Source organism: Hydractinia symbiolongicarpus, chromosome 2 (assembly GCF_029227915.1).
Source record: "Hydractinia symbiolongicarpus strain clone_291-10 chromosome 2, HSymV2.1, whole genome shotgun sequence".
Lineage (NCBI taxonomy): Eukaryota > Metazoa > Cnidaria > Hydrozoa > Anthoathecata > Hydractiniidae > Hydractinia > Hydractinia symbiolongicarpus.
This window is the reverse complement of record NC_079876.1, coordinates 14,569,150-14,589,497: the sequence shown is the minus strand read 5'-3', so window position 1 is coordinate 14,589,497 and position 20,348 is coordinate 14,569,150. Positions and strand designations below refer to the sequence as shown.

The window sequence follows — 20,348 nt, the reverse complement described above, 5'->3', positions numbered from 1 at the left end:
CTCAACAAATTTTACTGTTTTGCAAAAAAAAAAAATGCTAGAGTACTATTTCTTTTTAGGAGTCAAAATATACCCAATATTAGCTAAATCAAATTCTATTCATACTATTATTACCTAATAGCTATTTTCAACCGGTTATTATGAGAAAGTCGTAGCGTTCAATGGCTAGAGAGCCTTAAGAACGGGCCTAGGACAGCACAATATAGCTTAACTTCGTAGCAACCATAACAGTCATAACTCAATTTTATTTAGCTAGTTAGACTATATTAATAACTATGTCCCTCCAATAGTTTTTCTAACAGCTACGAACAAAAAAAGTCCATATACATTTTTATCATTTTTGTCATAAGGTTTTAGTTTTAAAAATATTGAAAGTTCAAAATCACATTAAACTGCTTCCTATGAACAGCAAAAAAACATATGATACACATAAGTACTTTTCTGAAATATCGTTTTTTTTTTGTGTATGGATAGTTATTCAACTCTACTGCTTGTTTCAATATCTCTCTTTTGATAGATGTATGGATAGGTGTCCCACATTCCTTCATTTTTACTGCGTCGAATAAAGTATTCCGTGAATTGAGCTGTTAGAACATCTAAGGTTGGCGTGCTAAATATTTTAATTCGCGCGAAGGGTAAGATCAAAAAATGCGTTTTTCAAATGATGCATGTATATTGATAAAATCTCTATTTTTATAAGGTATGGATGGATCTCTCATTTGATTGGTTGTTTACTGAGTAGAACTAATTTTGTATACACAGGTCTGCTAGGACATGCTGTATGTTTTTCCGCCTGAAGGTATTTTGCAAAATATCCTTTTAATATTGTATGGTGGTATGGATCGGTCTCCCTTGTTCCTGCTTCTTACTGAGTGGAATAAAGTCTTCCCGTGAATTTACATGCTAGGACATCTGATATTATCGCGCGTGATTGTTATCGGAGTGGAATGAAGTGTTTTTAGACATATCTGGTAGGGTCTTCTTCTTGATTGCTTCTTTGTGGTGTAGAATAAAGTTTCGCTTTTGATTCGCTTACTAGCTAAATCTCCTTTTTAGTAGTGTATGGATGGATATCTAACATTATATTCAGCGTGAAAGGCAACTTCCAAAATTCTCATTTCAAATGATGTATGGATAGGTCTAACACTCTCGTGCCTGTTTTCTGAGTGGAATAAAGTCTTTTCTCGAATTGGCCGACCAAGAGATTGAATACTTCACCTTTCGCGATAGCGTTTTTATCAGATATCTTTTAGGTTGTATGTCAGGATCTTTTGCTCCCTTGCCTGTTTACAAAGTAGAAGAAAGGCTTTTTTATTCGCTTGCTAGAACATTGAACATTTCATTTGGTGCGAGCTTCTTCCTACAAGGTGCGAGAGAGCTTTAACAAAATCTTTGATGTATGCACATGCAATGATATACGCACGCGCGTGCTACTCGCCCTTTCGATTTTTGAGTAGAAAAAAGTGATCGTTGGACCGTTTTTTATTCTGTTCTTTTTTTTATATTGCGTAAGATTATTCCCCAAAATACTTTTTTAATGATGAATTGATAGGTTTCGCTACTTGTCTAATTGTTTTTAAATCAGAATAAGATTTGCCTTGTTTAGCTTCACAAAACATTCAATATCGTATATATTGCGGGAATGGTTTCCTAAATTTTGTTTTCAGTATTGTATGTGTAGGTGTGGATGTGCCAGGCTAATTGCCTAAATATTTACCCTAATAGGACATCTTTCCCAATTACTTAATTCAATTCGCTTGCTTGTGTACTGACTAGAATAAAGTTTCCCCTTGCTTTTTTGTTTCCGAACAAACTCGTTAAAATTTAGAACAGTTGTACACATTTCATGTGATAAAAAAAGACCTTAAATGTTAATCGAGATATTTAGTAGGCCTTTGCGTTTTAATTCTTAGTATTTAACCAGAATTTTAAAATTTGTTTAACGATGAATTTTACGTTGCAAAAATTAAATGCGTACGGTACGGTATGGATGGATGCGTTGTTTTATGAATGACGAGCATATGCCATAACCCATTGGGTAATTAATTACTCTGCAAGTAATAAAAGAGACACAGTTACATTAATACATGCAGCCATGCCGCCGAGCATGGTGATACATACTAACTTTCTGCAGCCCTTCCCTGGCCACTTCCCAGCTGAACTTGTGTTATGTTATATAAGTACAACGTCGTCCGTAGCGAGGTTATAATAATACAACCTCGTCCCTGGCTATAATCGCTGTTGCGATGTCAGAAAAATACAACTAGTAGCTTTTTAAACGTCCTGGATATTTACGTTACACTTTAATAAGGGACATTAAATTAACGTGAATTTTTAAAAAAATCTGGCTAAAAAGCGAAAATAGCCGAAAACCAGTTGGCTGCAACAAAGTTTTCAGATAGGTGGCTACACCCTTTACTTTGGAAAAAAAAATGGCGAAAGTCTAAAGTTTGTTAATTCAAGGAGACAACAGTTTCAACAAACCTGTAATACTTAGCTACGGTTTTTAACTCACAATTAATTTTGTAACAACAAGCTTTATGATGTGTTTTTATTTGAAGTGACATTGAATTTCGTGAATTCCAAGTAAATTAAGTCTATTGTTGCAAGACTATGAAAGTTATTGGTTCGAATCCAATCCATCTTTAAAAGGTGGTAGTTCAAATTAAAGAACAACATGGTGTGCAGTAATAATCCAAAACAATAATCCAAATCAATTCAAAATTTGTAATTCATTCAGTAATACACTTATTCTATCTTTTTGTGTGCAAAATTGCAGTGTAATAGAATAAGCTACATTAATCTCCGGTATTTTAATTATTTTTAATTGCCATTGATCATAAGAACCGCCGTACGCTTTGTTACCCAGTCTTTTGTAACCACATCATCAAGTTCTATCCAAGCCAGTACCGGTAAGTAACGATATGGAGGAGATTCTTATTTATCTTTTGCTGCTTTTTTAAAATGGAAACAAATCAGAAATTTAAGCTCTTCGAATTTTTCTACCGTGATTAATCAAAAGTTAAGGCTCTTTACATTGCTTTTTAATGGTTCGACAAGGAAGATTTGAACAGCCAGATTTGAATAGTAAAGTTGTTGGGTTTTGACAAGGTTTAAAATGTTCTCCTTATGACATTTTTGACTTCTAAGGGCTTTGTTTTTACAACATACTCACTATAAAAAACGGACAATATATCGATAATGTAGAATTGATATTATGTCCATATGCACTGCAATGAACGGGCTTCTAAATATTGACATATTGACCATATGTATGAAAAATGGATATATTGATGATTTTTTCAGGAGATCCGAGAATCCATATAATATAGAGACCTGGTGACTATGTCAGGACGGAGCGCATCGCTGCTGCGTCTATCCGCTGCACTGCAGGGCGCTCCGCGGTTTACGGACTACTGCATCCTTGTTCCCCATCCTCTTCCCTGTTTCAAACAAGGAAATATAACACTAAGATTTATTTATTAACGTCATCATCAGGTATCTACAAACTTGAGAAGCCGCCACTTACACTAAGCTGAGTCTGTAGCCAGGATACCCAGCTCAACCTTCCATAACATTTCATATCATACTTTATGACTAGCCTAGTTATTTAGGCTTTCTTTGATAGAGAAAGAAAAAATTGATCATAAAGGCGGTTTGAAGGGAAAACGCTGGGTCTCCTGGCTAAATTTGTGGCTAGACAGACTCGTTTTTTCACAGAACTGTGCGTTTCTCTGCACGATAGTCGTTTAGGGGACGTAGGTAATGTTTATTTACAGGTAATCAAGCTTCTAATATGATTCTAATAAGTGGAAAACAATAAACTGCCGTCATTAGCTAGGAGGGGGAGAGGTGGGGGTGGCTTTTGGAGATGTCCAGTCAGTTAGGCGCGTACAAGAGTTATCTTACCTTCTTTCTTGCCTCCAGCTGTGAGTTAGGGGGCCACCAATCCATACTGTGTATTTTACCGTGGTCACTCACAAACAGAGTTGTTTGCCATGGTATAGACAACCGCAAAAAACTAAATTGTTTAAAAAGGATAATTACCATAGCACAAGAACTCACAGTATAGTACTAAATTTGCACAAAGTAAAAGGCTAAGAGTATAAAATATCAATTGTTTAATAACATTCTATGAAGTATTCTATAATGGAAAATCATTTGAGACTTAAGTAATCAGCATGAGATAGTTTGTTGGGAAAGGTTGCTGAATATTGTTCCATTATTTAAAAAAATGACCGCTGAGCGAATGTAAATTGGAGGTGGTTGTTTATCTACACTAGGTACACTAGGTAACTTGTGAGTGAAGTGCAGAGCAAGTATATTTCGAGCTAAAAATGGTTCCTTCCTGATCAATATAGTAAATTTCAAAAGGAATAATTGAAACAAGAACGTATTGAAATTTCAATAAACACATTGAAAATGTGTATGTACTTTTCAAGAAACAATCACACAATGGTTCCATGGCGAAAATCTATTTCATGAAATTTAATTTCATTTTTTGAAAGTTTTCTTCAATTCAATTCAATCTTGCAAAGTTGCTATGATTACAGTAAGTAAGATATATTCTATCATCTGAATATATCTTCTTGTTTCATGCAAAAGATCTAGAGTGGATCTCAACAAAGAATTATCCTGCTAGCAAAATGGAAAATTTACTCCGTGAAAAACTTAAAAATAACAACAGCAAGCGAAAAGAAACGACACCTTATTTCATGGGCAGAAGCAACGCATATAAGGACAAACAAGAAACAAAGAAGGCAGATAATAAAAGGAGAATTGAATTACATAGTATGTAAATCTGTGGAGACGTTGATAAAGACTTCATGAAATGTTATAACACCATTGCGGGGGCATTGGTGTACCTCGTGTTGAGGAGAAGTCTGGCGAAGACAGTGATTTTGATTTCCCATCTATGGAAAATATAGAGATTGGTAAGTAGAATTGTTGTTACATTTCTTGACACTTCATATATCATGATTTTACACTCATTGTGAAAACATTCGGGTTGAGGTACTGTAGGGTTTAAAAAATAGTGGCGACAACGAAAATGAGTTGTTGAAAAGATGCGAAGAAGAAGTCGGCATACTCAAAAAAGAAATGTCTAGCTACTGGCTTTTTTACAGTATAATTGGAAAATGAGATAGATGTCAATAGCTTCAACTTTTATGCGAATGAGGTATGCTGAATGCTTCTTTTGCCTAATTGTGCTAGTTTATATCTATATTTATTTTTTTTTGGTTTTGTCAAATGTTCAGGATTCTTCTTTATTGTGTGCTTCTGATTGGGATATCTTAACAACAGCTCTTGCAGTTTTAAAACTTAGGATTAGATATGGTTTCTCAAATGCTTTTCTATGACATTTTTTTATATTTCAGTGCTTACCAATGGCGAAAAGGTTAATCCTGAAGAGAGGCATGTTTCCCTGTCCGGCTCAGACAGTGACCCGGAATAATGTAGCTGTTATCGTCTGTATTTATTATTTGAACTACCATAGCTCTTTTCCGGGATTACATATTTTTTTAAGATTTCGTATCGTATCCGAATTCTTGTTTAAACGGGCTTTTTCCTCCTTCGTTTTCCTTCTTATCCTTCTCACTCATTTCACACAGTATGTTCTATTGTTTGTAATCTCTTTAATAATAGCCGTCGTCTGTCTGTCTGTGTGTCCGCGAATACCGTGTCCCGTAACGGAAACACGAATTTTTAAAATGCGCATCAATACCAAATGCGATATATTTCTGTCCACTTTGTTGCAACGGGTTAATTTGAAGGACGGACGTTAGCCCGTGGATTTTTCCACGGGCTAACGACTAGTCTCTATAATAATAGCCGTCGTCTGTCTGTCTCTGCGCGGACCCCCCGCTGAGTTAGAAAATGATGTTGCGGAAACCTGAATATCAAATGCGATATATTTTTATCCACTTTGCTGCGACAGGTAAATATAAAGGACGGGCGACTAATCAACGACTAGTCAATTTATATTATCAACTTGTGTCAAGTCATTAAAGTATGTTTCTGAACTATAAAGGGAATGAAATAAATTGAATTTGTTCCGAAATCTTTTAGTCTGCAAGGACTTTTCATTCTACTTTAATCAAGAAGAGAAAAACTAATAGCTCTATACTATATTTCAACTATTTGTAGAATATATATTTTTCCCTTTTTAACAAGTAGTTAATTGCTTCTTAGAATAATACAAGACGTATAATATACGTAAAACTAGCACACCTCATACGTGACACTGTATTATACATATTCATTTGTGGAAATAAATTGAAATCAATCACAATGGGCTATCAAACGGAAAGTGAATGTCTCAAAATATCATTCCGGGCATGCTATGTAATATATTAAAAAGGATGACCACAAGCTTGATCATATTATTTTTGAAGTAATCATATAAAAAACTTCCTATATTAACAAAAAGCAATTCATAAAGAAGTAGCAATCTTTTTGTGAAACATTCTGTGATGCCACGGATGCTAATTGTTTTGACTTTCGTAGTGCATGAGCATATTTTTAGAAAGTAACTTTTATTCTGTGAAATACACAAACACCACTAGATTTCATCAAGACTCTACAACTATAAACTACAATCGCTCAATATATATTAACAATTGTTTCACAAAAAACGGGTTCTTCTATATTTGAAAGCATAACAGATTAATCCTTGGCGAAGACGGCGTGATACATATTTACCGAAAACTTTGTTCCGGTATACGTTAACAAGTTTTAATGTTGTGAAACAAAAAAAGGTTTCTTTCAACCAAGAGATAATCGGCATATACAAAAGTATTCAGGTCTTAATTCATTGAAACAAGACAAGTAGAGTTCGTATATGTGACAATACCTTAGACACATTTCATTTTCCGGCCAAAATTAAGCGAAACGAGAGAAACATAGAGCGCTTAATTGATAATGGCATAGACAAGTGCCGACTTCGGTGATTTTTGGTCTAAAATTTCGTTTTATATTGTCAAAATTGAACGAAACAAGAGAAACATGGAGCGTTTAACTGATATTATCATAGACAAGCGCCAAATTCGGTAACTTTTGTTCTGAAATTTTATATTCCGGCCAAAATTGAATGTTAAAAAGTATTATCTAAAAGGTTATGAAAGGACCAATTCACCAAAACAACTGAACCTGTTATGTATAGATTGCTTCTAGAAACATGACCATTTTCCTGAATTTTTATCAATGGCCTAGCTCACCGAAACAAGTAATTCTATTATGTACGGATTGCTTCTAAAACAGGATCTTTTTCCTGAATGTTTATCAATGGCTCAATTTACCAAAATAACCGCATCTGTGATATATGGATTGCTTCTAGAAATAGGAGCTTTTTCCTGAATGCTTAACAATGGCCCAATCCACCGAAACAACTGAATCTGAGATGTATGGATTACTTCTAGAAACAGGAGCTCTTTCCTGAAGGTTTATCAAAGGTCTAATTTACTGAAACAACCGAATCTGTGATGTATGGATTGCTTCTAAAACAGGAGCTTTTTTCTAAATTTTTATCAAGGGTCTAATTTACGGAAACAACCGTATCTCTTACGTAATACTGATCACTCGCCTTCACTAATGGTATTTGGAACATACATTGCTTGTGATGTATTCTGTTAGACTCAAACAAACTGATCATGTCTCGTTGGGTAAGCGCAGTAAAACACAAGATGTGAAATTGAAAATGAATATTTAGGCGTGTCTGCTAAATTTGTTTCTTTGTCTCTGATATTATAATGACCACTGGCGAATCGGCCATCATGGCTTGTTTATCTACTAACTACAATTGATGTACTGATGAGAATCTTTTTGTGGGAAGATGTCCAGATAATTTTTCGTTTGTATATAGTGCGAGACCATCATGGCGATGGTAGTCACTTGAACGCCGTTTTCCCCAGTTCAATTTAACTGAAAAGTTAGAATATTTTTTGAAACTATTTGTATGAAGCTTAACTGCTGTAAACCCCTGCGCTTCTTAACAGGCTACTACACTCTACTACAAGGTACTACAGGCTACTATACTCTGCTACAGAGAAATACGCTCTACTACGCTCTACTACCGGCTACTACACTCTACTACAGAGAAGTACGCTTTACTACAGAGAAATGCATTCTACTACGCTCTACTACAGGCTACTACACTCTACTACAAACTACTACAGGCTACTACACTCTGGTACAGAGAAATACGCTCTACTACGCTCTATTACACGCTACTACACTCTACTACAGAGAAATACGCATTACTACAGAGAAATACGCTCTACTACAGAGAAATACGCTCTGCTACACTCTACTACAAGCTACTACACTCTACTACAAGCTACTACAGGCTACTACACTCTACTACAGAGAAATACGCTTTACTACAGAGAAATACATTCTACTACGCTCTACTACACGCTACTACACTCTACTACAGTCTACTACAGGCTACTACACTCTACTACAGAGAAATACGCTTTACTACAGAGAAATACATTCTACTACGCTCTACTACGCTCTACTACACGCTACTACACTCTACTACACGCTACTACACTCTACTACAGAGAAATACGCATTACTACAGAGAAATACATTCTACTACGCTCTACTACACGCTACTACACTCTACCACAAGCTACCACAGGCTACTACACTCTACTACAGAGAAATACGCTTTACTACAGAGAAATACATTCTACTACGCTCTACTACACGCTACTACACTCTACTACAAGCTACTACAGGCTACTACACTCTACTACAGAGAAATACGCTTTACTACAGAGAAATACATTCTACTACGCTCTACTACACGCTACTACACTCTACTACAGTCTACTACAGGCTACTACACTCTACTACAGAGAAATACGCTTTACTACAGAGAAATACATTCTACTACGCTCTACTACGCTCTACCACACGCTACTACGCTCTACTACACGCTACTACACTCTACTACAGAGAAATACGCATTACTACAGAGAAATACATTCTACTACGCTCTACTACACGCTACTACACTCTACCACAAGCTACCACAGGCTACTACACTCTACTACAGAGAAATACGCTTTACTACAGAGAAATACATTCTACTACGCTCTACTACACGCTACTACACTCTACTACAAGCTACTACAGGCTACTACACTCTACTACAGAGAAATACGCTTTACTACAGAGAAATACATTCTACTACGCTCTACTACACGCTACTACACTCTACTACAGTCTACTACAGGCTACTACACTCTACTACAGAGAAATACGCTTTACTACAGAGAAATACATTCTACTACGCTCTACTACGCTCTACCACACGCTACTACGCTCTACTACACGCTACTACACTCTACTACAGAGAAATACGCATTACTACAGAGAAATACATTCTACTACGCTCTACTACACGCTACTACACTCTACCACAAGCTACTACAGGCTATTACACTCTACTACAGAGAAATACACTTTACTACAAAGAAATACATTCTACTACGCTCTACTACACGCTACTACACTCTACTACAAGCTACTACAGGCTACTACACTCTACTACAGAGAAATACGCTTTACTACAGAGAAATACATTCTACTACGCTCTACTACACGTTACTACACTCTACTACAAGCTACTACAGGCTACTACACTCTACTACAGAGAAATACGCTTTACTACAGAGAAATACATTCTACTAAGCTGTACTACACGCTACTACGCTCTACTACACGCTACTACACTCTGCTACAGAGAAATACGCATTACTACAGAGAAATACGCTCTACTACAGAGAAATACGCTCTGCTACACTCTACTACAAGCTACTACACTCTACTACAAGCTACTACAGGCTACTACACTCTACTACAGAGAAATACGCTTTACTACAGAGAAATACATTCTACTACGCTCTACTACACGCTACTACACTCTACTACAGTCTACTACGGGCTACTACACTCTACTACAGAGAAATACGCTTTACTACAGAGAAATACATTCTACTACGCTCTACTACACGTTACTACACTCTACTACAAGCTACTACAGGCTACTACACTCTACTACAGAGAAATACGCTTTACTACAGAGAAATACATTCTACTACGCTCTACTACACGCTACTACACTCTACTACAAGCTACTACAGGCTACTACACTCTACTACAGAGAAATACGCTTTACTACAGAGAAATACATTCTACTACGCTCTACTACACGTTACTACACTCTACTACAAGCTACTACAGGCTACTACACTCTACTGCAGAGAAATACGCTTTACTACAGAGAAATACATTCTACTACGCTGTACTACACGCTACTACGCTCTACTACACGCTACTACACTCTACTACAGAGAAATACGCTTTACTACAGAGAAATACATTCTACTACGCTCTACTACACGCTACTACACTCTACTACAAGCTACTACAGGCTACTACACTCTACTACAGAGAAATACGCTTTACTACAGAGAAATACATTCTACTACGCTCTACTACACGCTACTACACTCTACTACAAGCTACTACAGGCTACTACACTCTACTACAGAGAAATACGCTCTACTACGCTCTACTACACGCTACTACACTCTACTACAGAGAAATTCGCTTTACTACAGAGAAATACGCTCTACTACAGAGAAATACGCTCTACTACACTCTACTACAAGCTACTACACTCTACTACAAGCTACTACAGGCTACTACACTCTACTACAGAGAAATACGCTCTACTACGCTCTACTACACGCTACTACACTCTACTACAGAGAAATTCGCTTTACTACAGAGAAATACGCTCTACTACAGAGAAATACGCTCTACTACACTCTACTACAAGCTACTACACTCTACTACAAGCTACTACAGGCTACTACACTCTACTACAGAGAAATACGCTTTACTACAGAGAAATACATTCTACTACGCTCTACTACAGGCTACTACACTTGTGCTTTATGGAGAATAGCACATCATATCTCCACAAGGCTTGGGAACGTACATAGGTCTAACACATGTTGAATACTATATCTCCTTTATATTCAGGAAGTAATACGTGGACGACTTACCAACCTTTCTCGTCAGACCTATCAGTAAGCGCAGCGCCGATTAGAGACAAAAAGTCCTGGAAACGAGGTTGCTTACACATATCGAGTAAACAAAGCTTTTTGCGTGACTGATCAAGGAGATTGCGTTCTAGGTTTTACGTTTTATCCATACGTACTGATGTAAATTTTTAAACTTTAAATAAATAAACAGTATTTTCAATTTTATTGACATTTTCCTGAAAGTCATTCCCAGGGATTTTTGCGTTGTCTCTATGGGAGAAATATTTTCGCCGTTTTAAAAAACGAGGGTGTCCTAAAAAGTAACTTTTTCACTTCAGTAGAAAACGAACGAGAGAGATAAGTGATATTGTGTTCTAATATTCTACTTGGTTTAAAAATGTTTCTTTATAAAAGCAAAAGAGGTTATAAGACCTAAGTTTCGCCTAGGTGACTGTGGTCCTGAAATTATCGTGCTGGTTTTACATTTTGCAAATTGAGATATTCAAAACGACATGGAATGTATTTTCTGAAAAAACTTGTTGTTTTCCTAGTCCTAGATTTCTTGAAAACTAATATAGTTGCCCAATTTGCCCTGAAATCGTCTTGTCTCAAGAAATTAGCCTGGAAAAATAAGAATTTTTCGCGGGTCAGATAAACCATTTTTAGGGCATTAATTTTCGCGGATTGCGTAGCAACGCACGCACTGAGTTTATTATTGATTTTTTCCCCGAGCTATAAATTTTCCTAAATAATGCTTTCCTGAATAATATTTGCATAAATAAATTTTGCAAAATTTGACTGATTTCGTGAAAAACGCTACAATACCCGTGAAAGCTGTTAGTACTAATAAGCTATGGCACCCTTGTCCTTAGGTTGTTTTTTTGCCTTTTTGGTCTTCTCTCATTAAATGAAGGCAAAAAACCTGGGGACGAGGGTGACACTATGGTACCCCATAAGCTTGTGTTTGTTAAATTATTGCACCACGAGGCCATTTTTAACTGGATGTCTCGCGAATTAGTCATTTCTATGTATTCACGAAAGTTTTTTCATACGCGAAATATACAGTATGGAAAATATTGACCTTACGAAGGTTTAATTGAACTAAAGTTAGCTTTAATCAATTTCGAAATTAGGATATCTTGATTTTGTTTTAATCGCGGCGCGGTTCAAGTTGAACACAACGACATGATCAAGTTTTGTCAGAAAATGAAACAATTAATTCACAACGGATACAAAAATGAGTTATGTTAAAAAAGTCGACTCAGTCTGTGACCTCGAGTACAATTCTGAAAAATCTTCGTCTTTGGAAAACAACTATTGCAGAATAACGTGTTGCTGTTCTTTTCGAGTAGAGTTTGAGGAGATGAACTTTATTAAGATGGTATTTTCCACCCAAAAATATTGAAGTATCCTTGTCCCCAGGGATTTTTTATCTCTTGTATGGAAAAGGCAAAAATGAGGACTGAGGGTGGAAAGAACAATGCTGGATCTCCAGGTGAGGAAATTGAAAGTTAGATAAACGTTGACTTGCGACGGAAAGAATCAAAGATAATATCTAAAGTCTATTCTACAAAATAAATATAAATTGCGTACATAAGAAAACTGAATACCACGAATGAGAGATAAAGCATCCTGAGTTGATTCTATATTTTTCAAACGCTCATTTAGACGAAACGCTAACAGATTCCTAACAACTGAAAATAAGATTATGTTGTACTGTGTGTTTATAAGAAAAAATTATAAAATCAAAAAAATAACTAGAAATAATAAAGTTTAGTTCCAACTGGTACCCAGGGCTTCTTTTCGATTTCTTATATGTAGCTAGCAGAAAAGAAGTAGTACGACTCAGCGGAAAAAGAAGCACTGGGGACGAGATTGGTTAAGTTCGTCACCATCACTACCTATTTTGTATTCGAATTGTATAACGTCACGTGGTACGTAATCTTTTTATGTGCTGGAACGTTAAGTGAACACGTGGTAAAAGAATCAAAACCACACAACGCGTAGTAAAATCGTTAAAAATATAACCATGACAACAGCGACGATGATGATTCTCTCTCGCGTACGATCTATCGCATCATCTTCACAGAGCGCTCTCACCTGAAATAGACAATACAGATACACTCGGATTATTATATAACTCTTCACACGATATAAACTGGTATCAACTTTTTACTTTATTTGCAACCCGAACGACAAACTCCTGAGATTAGATTCCACATAAACAACATCTGAACAAAATTCAGGAGATAATATTTAAAAGAGAAAATTTACGGTTTTGTTGCGAAAAGCGGGAGACAATCCTAGGATTAAATAGGCCAATATTGCAAGGATGTCGTCCTTTGAGAATTACTGGTTGTCATTGATTTTAGGTAGCATAATTAACTTGCACAATCATCGTATATAGATCACATCGCTGCATTTAATCAATCATCTAAAGAATCTCGAATACACGATCCATCATGTGTGAAAATGAGTGCTAACCTACCGGTGACTTGTGCAGTTAAATATAATACAGGATAAACAACGCACTAACCGAATCAAAAAAACCTAATCAAAGGGCCTTGAATTCATATCTTTATACAACATTGAAATAGATCGTCGTCTTCAAGAAGTCTTTTTACAAGGATGATATTGACTCCGAATTTTCATGGCTACATCTAACACTGACGCGTTGTATATAGGCTACGTTCAGGTTACGCTTTTCACCTTAACATCAAAGAACCATTCTTGAAACCTTGGACACTCTTAGAAGACACTAAACTACAACTTTAATAATTTGGAAGATATTGGAATTCCATGGAATGAAAATAACACCATTTACTCTGGATACAAAGTAACAAAAGATAACGTCCCTAAATTGGTCAAAGTTGCTCAAAATAAAAAGCCGTATGATCACTGTATCACAAAGCAGATAGGTTAAAAAAATACTCATTCATAAAAATTTTGGAAAAAGGTTGCGTTTTCTCAAAGATTCAATTATTTACCATTAAGACACATGAAATAACAACTGAATTTGTGGATCACTTTAGAGGTAAAACTAAGAATAACCACTAATCATACAGAAAGTACTAATGAGACATGAAACAACACTAGCAACACTAACCATTTTTTGGTTGTTGCTTTACCTTCATTAAAGCCTGAACGCGTCGTTTTAATAAAGAATTAATCCTTTAATGGTTAACTGGCTTCTACAAAGCTATGTTTATTAATTTCACTCTACTAGCAGATTTTTTCAGTTTACTAAGTGCTGCACTGGGCATGTTGTATAAAAAATCTGTTGACTGTACACATACTTATCCTGGTAAAAGTCTTATTTCTACACAATCCTAACCAAAAAAACCAAGCAAATCAATTTGGTTTTAAGACAAACTCGTCGAAACTTCATGTCGACTTTTCCCTGTTTTTTTGTAGCGTAAATGCAAAAAAAGGCGTTTGAATCTTGTAACTGGGACACCTTATTTAAAAAAATTAGCTGATATCATTAATATATTTTTAATTTATCATTCTGTTACAGCCCTGTTTTTTATTCTGGTAGAAACTCATGACTTAACTAGATTCTTTTATGAAGAACAATGGCATTTGAGAAAGATTTTCTTACTAAAATCTTAAAAATGAAAAAAAAACTGTATGACCTTGTTTTTTTTTTATTTTTTAAGGAATGGTGGAGGACGTTCAACTCCTCTCTTGTCTCTTAAAGATACCCTTCACCGCATGTGAATGTGACAATGTTCTAAATTGGATTATTTTTTCATATTTAGGCTTTTATTTGTGTTCTTATAATATAAATCCTTGTGACAACAACTGCGTAGAAAAACTCCCGCAAAATTATAAATAACCGCACATTTTTCTCCTCTTAAAATACATAGTTTTTATAAGAAAAACTCAATTCCCAATTTTTAAAGCAAATCTATAGAACTTGAAACTGCGGCTTCCTCAGTAAATAAATTTACTCTTTTTTTTACTAAAATTGCTGATATGACATCATTTTTTCAGTTACAAACTACACAACAATTGGAAGCTTGGACTTTGTTAAAAAAAGTAAATTTGATAGAAACATAACAGCCTGTAAAAAGCTGATTCTTTCTTATATTTAAAAAAAATAAAAACAGCTCTAAATAGCAAATTTTAAATTCAAATTCCTTAATTTCCAAACAAATCAAACTGATCTTCCTTTTTTTTCCTGATATTTTGACAATGTTTCGAAAATTCTAATCTAATTCTGCGACGTTTCTGATGCAAAACAAAATTTTTTTACTAGTACTCACAGTTTTGTCCAGTTTTGTTGAGAAGGCATCAAAGGAGAACTTGTCCACAACCCTTTTGTGACCAGCTGCACCAAGAGTGGTAGTGAGTGAATCGTTCTCAATAAATTTCATCATTGCTTGAGAAAAATCATCAGATGTTGGATGGCAAAGAAATCCAGTCTCCTAAGAAATAAACACAGGAAAGTTAACCTTTATATTCAGGGTTACACAATTAACAGTGGGTTAACCAAAACCGAGAGTATAACTCTCACAATTCAGAACGAGAGCACTGAATAATCTTCCACATTAAGAAAATTATAAGCTGAAAGTTGATGTGATGCTCCCACTCAGCAAAGCCTAACTTGGCCTACCAAATTGAGAAGAGGTTGAACTGAAACATCTGTTAGAACAATTTTACAATATGCATAAGTGGAGACACGGTGTTATGACATGTCTTGTGAATGTATTGTTTGGGATGATTGAGAGGGGACAGGTGGAACTTGGTAGCCCCTTAGTTTTTTAGTATTGTTTGGATATTTTCTATCAATTGCGCAGGCCTCAGTAAAGGGCAAGCAATCGCCCTTGCACACGCAAAGGGGCACCTAATTCTGAGAAATAAGATAATACCCGAGCCATTTTTTATAAAAAATAAACTTTTGCATGCATGATATTGGTTTTATAAGTGCACTAAAGACCTCTTAAAGAAACCTTAAAAAAATACTTTTCTGAATACTACCTACCTCGTGCTTCACAGTCTCCAAAGGCCCCCCACTTTTGCATGCTATAACGGGACACTTCATAAACATTGCTTCAATTGGCACAATACCAAAATGTTCATTACTAGGTGTGTAGAGAAGACAGGTGGCTGTTTTCAATAAACTAACTTTTTCTTCGTCACTGAATGAACGTACAAATGTTATATGATTTTTTAAAGCCAGTTTTGATGCTAGACTTTCAAGTTCTATGTAATGCGTTTTGTTCTCTTCAACACGCTCGTCATAACCTCCTAAGCAAAATAAAAAAAATAAAAATATAATAAACAAAATGTAACATAATTATATCTAGAGAAACAATAATTTTAATGTTAAATGTTTTAGTTGTTTTAGTTAAAATTATCTGTTGCCAACCTCTACCATGGTCTATAGGGCTGTACTCTGCTAATGTTTTTCCAGACCACTATATACATCCTTTTTAAATTTTTAATTGGTGTAAGGTGCAAATTTTAAACTTATTTGTCTTCAGGTAAAACTTGAGATTAGATGAAGTATAAATGCAACAGATTGTAACAGATTTTTGTTGCATAAATTCACGAAATGCAACTTTCATCACACAATAAACTCTGATAAGTACATTATTCTCACCTGCCATAATTAAATAAACTTTTTTCCATACTTCTGAAGAACATTCATCTTTTACTTTTCTTAATGAGTTAATTGCTAAAGCAAGGTTTTTCTTTCTTTCATATCGATTGATTGATAAAAATATATATTCCGCTTGAGGTGGCACAATATCTGTTAATATTTTTTTCTGCTTGATCGATTCTTCTATTGTTGTGAATGTTTTGAAATTTAAACTTGGATATAAAACAACTGGCCTTAGGGTGAATAGAGATGTGAATGTGTCGTGAAATATTTGGGCAGTGAAATTGCTGTTTACTAGTACAATGTCAGCTAGACCTAAAAAACAATTCGCATCACAACATTAGCTTATGCTAAATGCTTTCAAGAAAAAATAATGCATCCAGTATAAAAAATTTTAAGGTGTGTCCACCTTGCAAACAATAGGTCGCAGACAAGTTCTGTCAAATATGTTCCCTAATACTTTTTAAAAAAATATAAAACATTTTCTCAATTGTTCATAACAGTGCTGATTAGGACAATAAAAGGATATTTAACTTTAGGTTGTTAAGATGTTTACAGTCCCGATCGCAAGTAACTATACACGAGTATACGAGTACGGGTACATTAAATGCCGAGTAAAGTGCAAGACGAGTACGAGTAATCGGCGAGTATACTACTCCATACCCTCGAGTATAGTTTCTTGCGCATGCAAGTACAGTAAGTGAATGATTTGTGAGTACGTGTGCGAGTATAAGATAAAAAACAGGAATTCGTCGTAGCGTAATTTTTATCGATAGCTCACATTTTTCTGCTACCTTACACATTGTGAAAACTTTTACTTCATATTCGCGTCGTAAGAAATAACATTTTATTTTTCATAATTTTTTTTTATGTTGCAACAAATTCTCTTTAGTTTACATAAAAATGTATACGTTGCTGTAATGGCTCTTTATAACTTTGAATTTATATAGTTAATTTCTCACCAACGAGGAAACCCTTTGCTATTTACATCTGCTATCTGAATGCTTTTTTCTCTTAGCTAAATGTTTTGTTGGTACATTCAAACATTATTCCTTTTTCTTCGCAAGCATGAATTAAACAATGAATTCTGGAGACCAAATTAGGCCAATCGCATTTAATTTTATTGGTTTGTAAGTAACCAAAAGTAAAAATGTGCCCGGCAGGGAAATCTTGGATCCAGTGAGAATGATGTGCACCGGAATTTTGAGTGAGTTCCCTAATTACTTCAAAATGGGTTGTCATAAACTATAAGTAGCTTTCAAGTCTATCATGTAGCTATCAGTATTTCGCCATTTCGAAATTTAAAGGAGCATTTCAGCACTAAATTTCAGAACTAAATTTTGTTTCTATGAAGCTTTATGTTCTTATGTGAAAAATATTATATTAAAAAATAATGTGTATCAAGGATCTGCGTCTTAGTTAAAATAAACAAAATAATGAATTATTACAGATAGTCTGTCTGTTTTGGAGAGAGTGAGGAGATCTTTATAACGGAGACGACTGAATTTCATTCGGTATTTTTAGACTTAAAAATCATTTTTCAGAAGTGACGTTGGTTTGTTTGTTTGTTCAGAAGCAAAAGAGTTCGCTTGAAAGTTACGACTCCGTCGTAAGGCAATTGAGGTTCTCCCTCGTTCTGGCTATCATATATAGCTTGCGTTGGTGCGCATTTTCCAGCAGTTGAGTTGAATATAACGCGAATCAGTTTAGACTCGTCTGGCTCTTCGGAGTGTCAGGTCCCTGTGGCATGGTTCCAAATGGGACTGCTGATTCGATTGTAAATCAACAATACGTCAGGGCTTAAAGTGTTAGCATGTAATCTCAATGCCAGCTTCAACTCACTATTGAACATAGAAAACTAACGAACGAAGAAAATAACACTATAAAAATAGTGTTTTTCAACAAATCCAACACCAACATAAAAGCATATTGGCCGCAAGTGCATTCTCCGCCAGTTTCTCGATTAATTATATCGTTTGTCTTTCGAGCACGCTAGCGAGTACTGTGTGAGTACAGTAGCAAAAATGTGCGAGTATTTTTGACGTACTCGTACGCGCATTATACTCGTCGCGTACTCGTGGAATACCCACGGAAGAAATTACTCGTACCTGCAGTTTAATACTCGTGAATAGTTACTCGCGATTGGTACTGTATATTCTAAAAATGTGTTAGTTTAAAGGAAAAAACACACACTATATCATGCATAATATATAATTTTTAAGTTAGCTATAATGTTAAATTCTTGACTATTTTTTCCTTTATTACTAGGGACGGTTTTGATTTGACTCTATTAGCACCCCACAAGAGTGCCCTTATTAACTTCAAGGAGGGAGCTAATTTGGTAAAAAAGCATACCTGTAGTAAATTCTTCTAGCCAGTCTAACGGCATACGATATATCTTCTTGAGAATAGATTTTCTATTTGTCAATAACATATCAGGGAAATGACAATAAAATATAGTCTTTGCCTTCTTGCTTAACTTCAAAATGGGCAGACAAGCTGATACTTGATCACAAATAATAACATCTGGTTCATATGATGAAATGAAAACTAAATAGAATGATACATAGATCATCCTGATATAAGCCCACAATGCATAACATTTCCAAAATATATGTCTTGGTAACCAATCGCCAGCCGCAATGATACTGAGAGTGCCATCTTTCGTTTCTTTAAAGCAATGGCTTTTATCATGGTGAGCTGTGAAAATCTTCACTTCATGTCCTTGCAGCTGAAGAGCTAACGCAGCATCAATTATCAGTCGTTCAGCACCACCAATTCCAAGATCTGGATGAATAACTGCAATTACTCCCATTCAAAAATAAAATTTTTGATTTTTCCTTTAAAATATTTTTTAAGATGGTCAAGTGTTAGGATTGATAGCTCAGTCAGTACAGATACAGATTATCTTTTCTGGGATTGAAAAAATTGAACTAAATAATTAAAAGGAAGTATTCACAAACTATCACAACCAGCAGGGGACCACTCAAAAACAGCCCGGAGGTCCATGTAAAATCTCTGAACTAGTTCTGGGTTGCATGCAAAAAGAAAAAAAAAATAGTACAAACTTCAATGCCGTCTTATTTTGTATTTTAGCACAAGAAGAAGAAGAAGAAGAAGAAGAAGAAGAAGAAGAAGAAGAAGAAGAAGAAGAAGAAGAAAATGGTTTTAGGCTCAAATCCCCACATAAAGCTTGTTTTCTAGTTGACCAGAAGTTTCAGAGAATTCTATAGCTCAAATGGGAGCTTTAAACACTCTAGAATTGCCTTTGTGGTCCCTCACAAAAAATAACAACAAAGTATGTCCATCACTACTAAACAAATTTTGTCATGTTTATTGTCACCACAAATGTAGAACCAGATCGAAGCATTAGAAAATATTAAAGCATGTCAATTATTTCACAGGTTTAGTGTTTCATTTTCTAAATTTAGAGAAGCAGAGAAGCAAAGTAAAAAGAGGTTTTATACAAGGACAACTCTGAAAGTTTTTTAACAAACATATGAGCAGAATTCTGGCCTACAACTAGTAAACAATTGCCATTTTTGCATACACAATTTTTTTATAAACAACTTAAAATTTTTGTTTTTCATTTTTCATTTTTTTCATTTCCAGTTGCTTGTTTTTTGCTAATATTTAGATCTAAAGTTGCTTCATGGGTGCACAATTTAATTTAATCA

The 20,348-nt window shown here is 35.1% G+C and overlaps 1 protein-coding gene and 2 long non-coding RNA genes across 3 annotated transcripts; 2 read left to right on the top strand and 1 right to left on the bottom strand.

Annotated features, from left to right (window-relative positions):
- Nucleotides 1–3,312: 3,312 nt before the first annotated feature.
- Nucleotides 3,313–4,787, top strand: LOC130629591 (uncharacterized). The gene is made up of 2 exons (XR_008981988.1): nucleotides 3,313–3,373; nucleotides 3,935–4,787. It is a non-coding gene; the product is annotated as an uncharacterized LOC130629591 (long non-coding RNA).
- A 172-nt stretch (nucleotides 4,788–4,959) lies between these two features.
- Nucleotides 4,960–5,699, top strand: LOC130629590 (uncharacterized). Its single transcript, XR_008981987.1, has 2 exons — nucleotides 4,960–5,179; nucleotides 5,379–5,699. It is a non-coding gene; the product is annotated as an uncharacterized LOC130629590 (long non-coding RNA).
- A 6,913-nt stretch (nucleotides 5,700–12,612) lies between these two features.
- Nucleotides 12,613–19,571, bottom strand: LOC130629583 (alpha-1,3/1,6-mannosyltransferase ALG2-like). The gene is made up of 5 exons (XM_057442837.1): nucleotides 19,027–19,571; nucleotides 16,672–16,986; nucleotides 16,051–16,316; nucleotides 15,332–15,493; nucleotides 12,613–13,163 (listed from the first exon to the last, which is right to left on the bottom strand). Exons 1-5 carry the CDS (start codon nucleotides 19,484–19,486, stop codon nucleotides 13,050–13,052), a joined length of 1,317 nt encoding a protein of 438 aa, XP_057298820.1. The 5' UTR covers nucleotides 19,487–19,571; the 3' UTR covers nucleotides 12,613–13,049.
- Nucleotides 19,572–20,348: the final 777 nt, after the last annotated feature.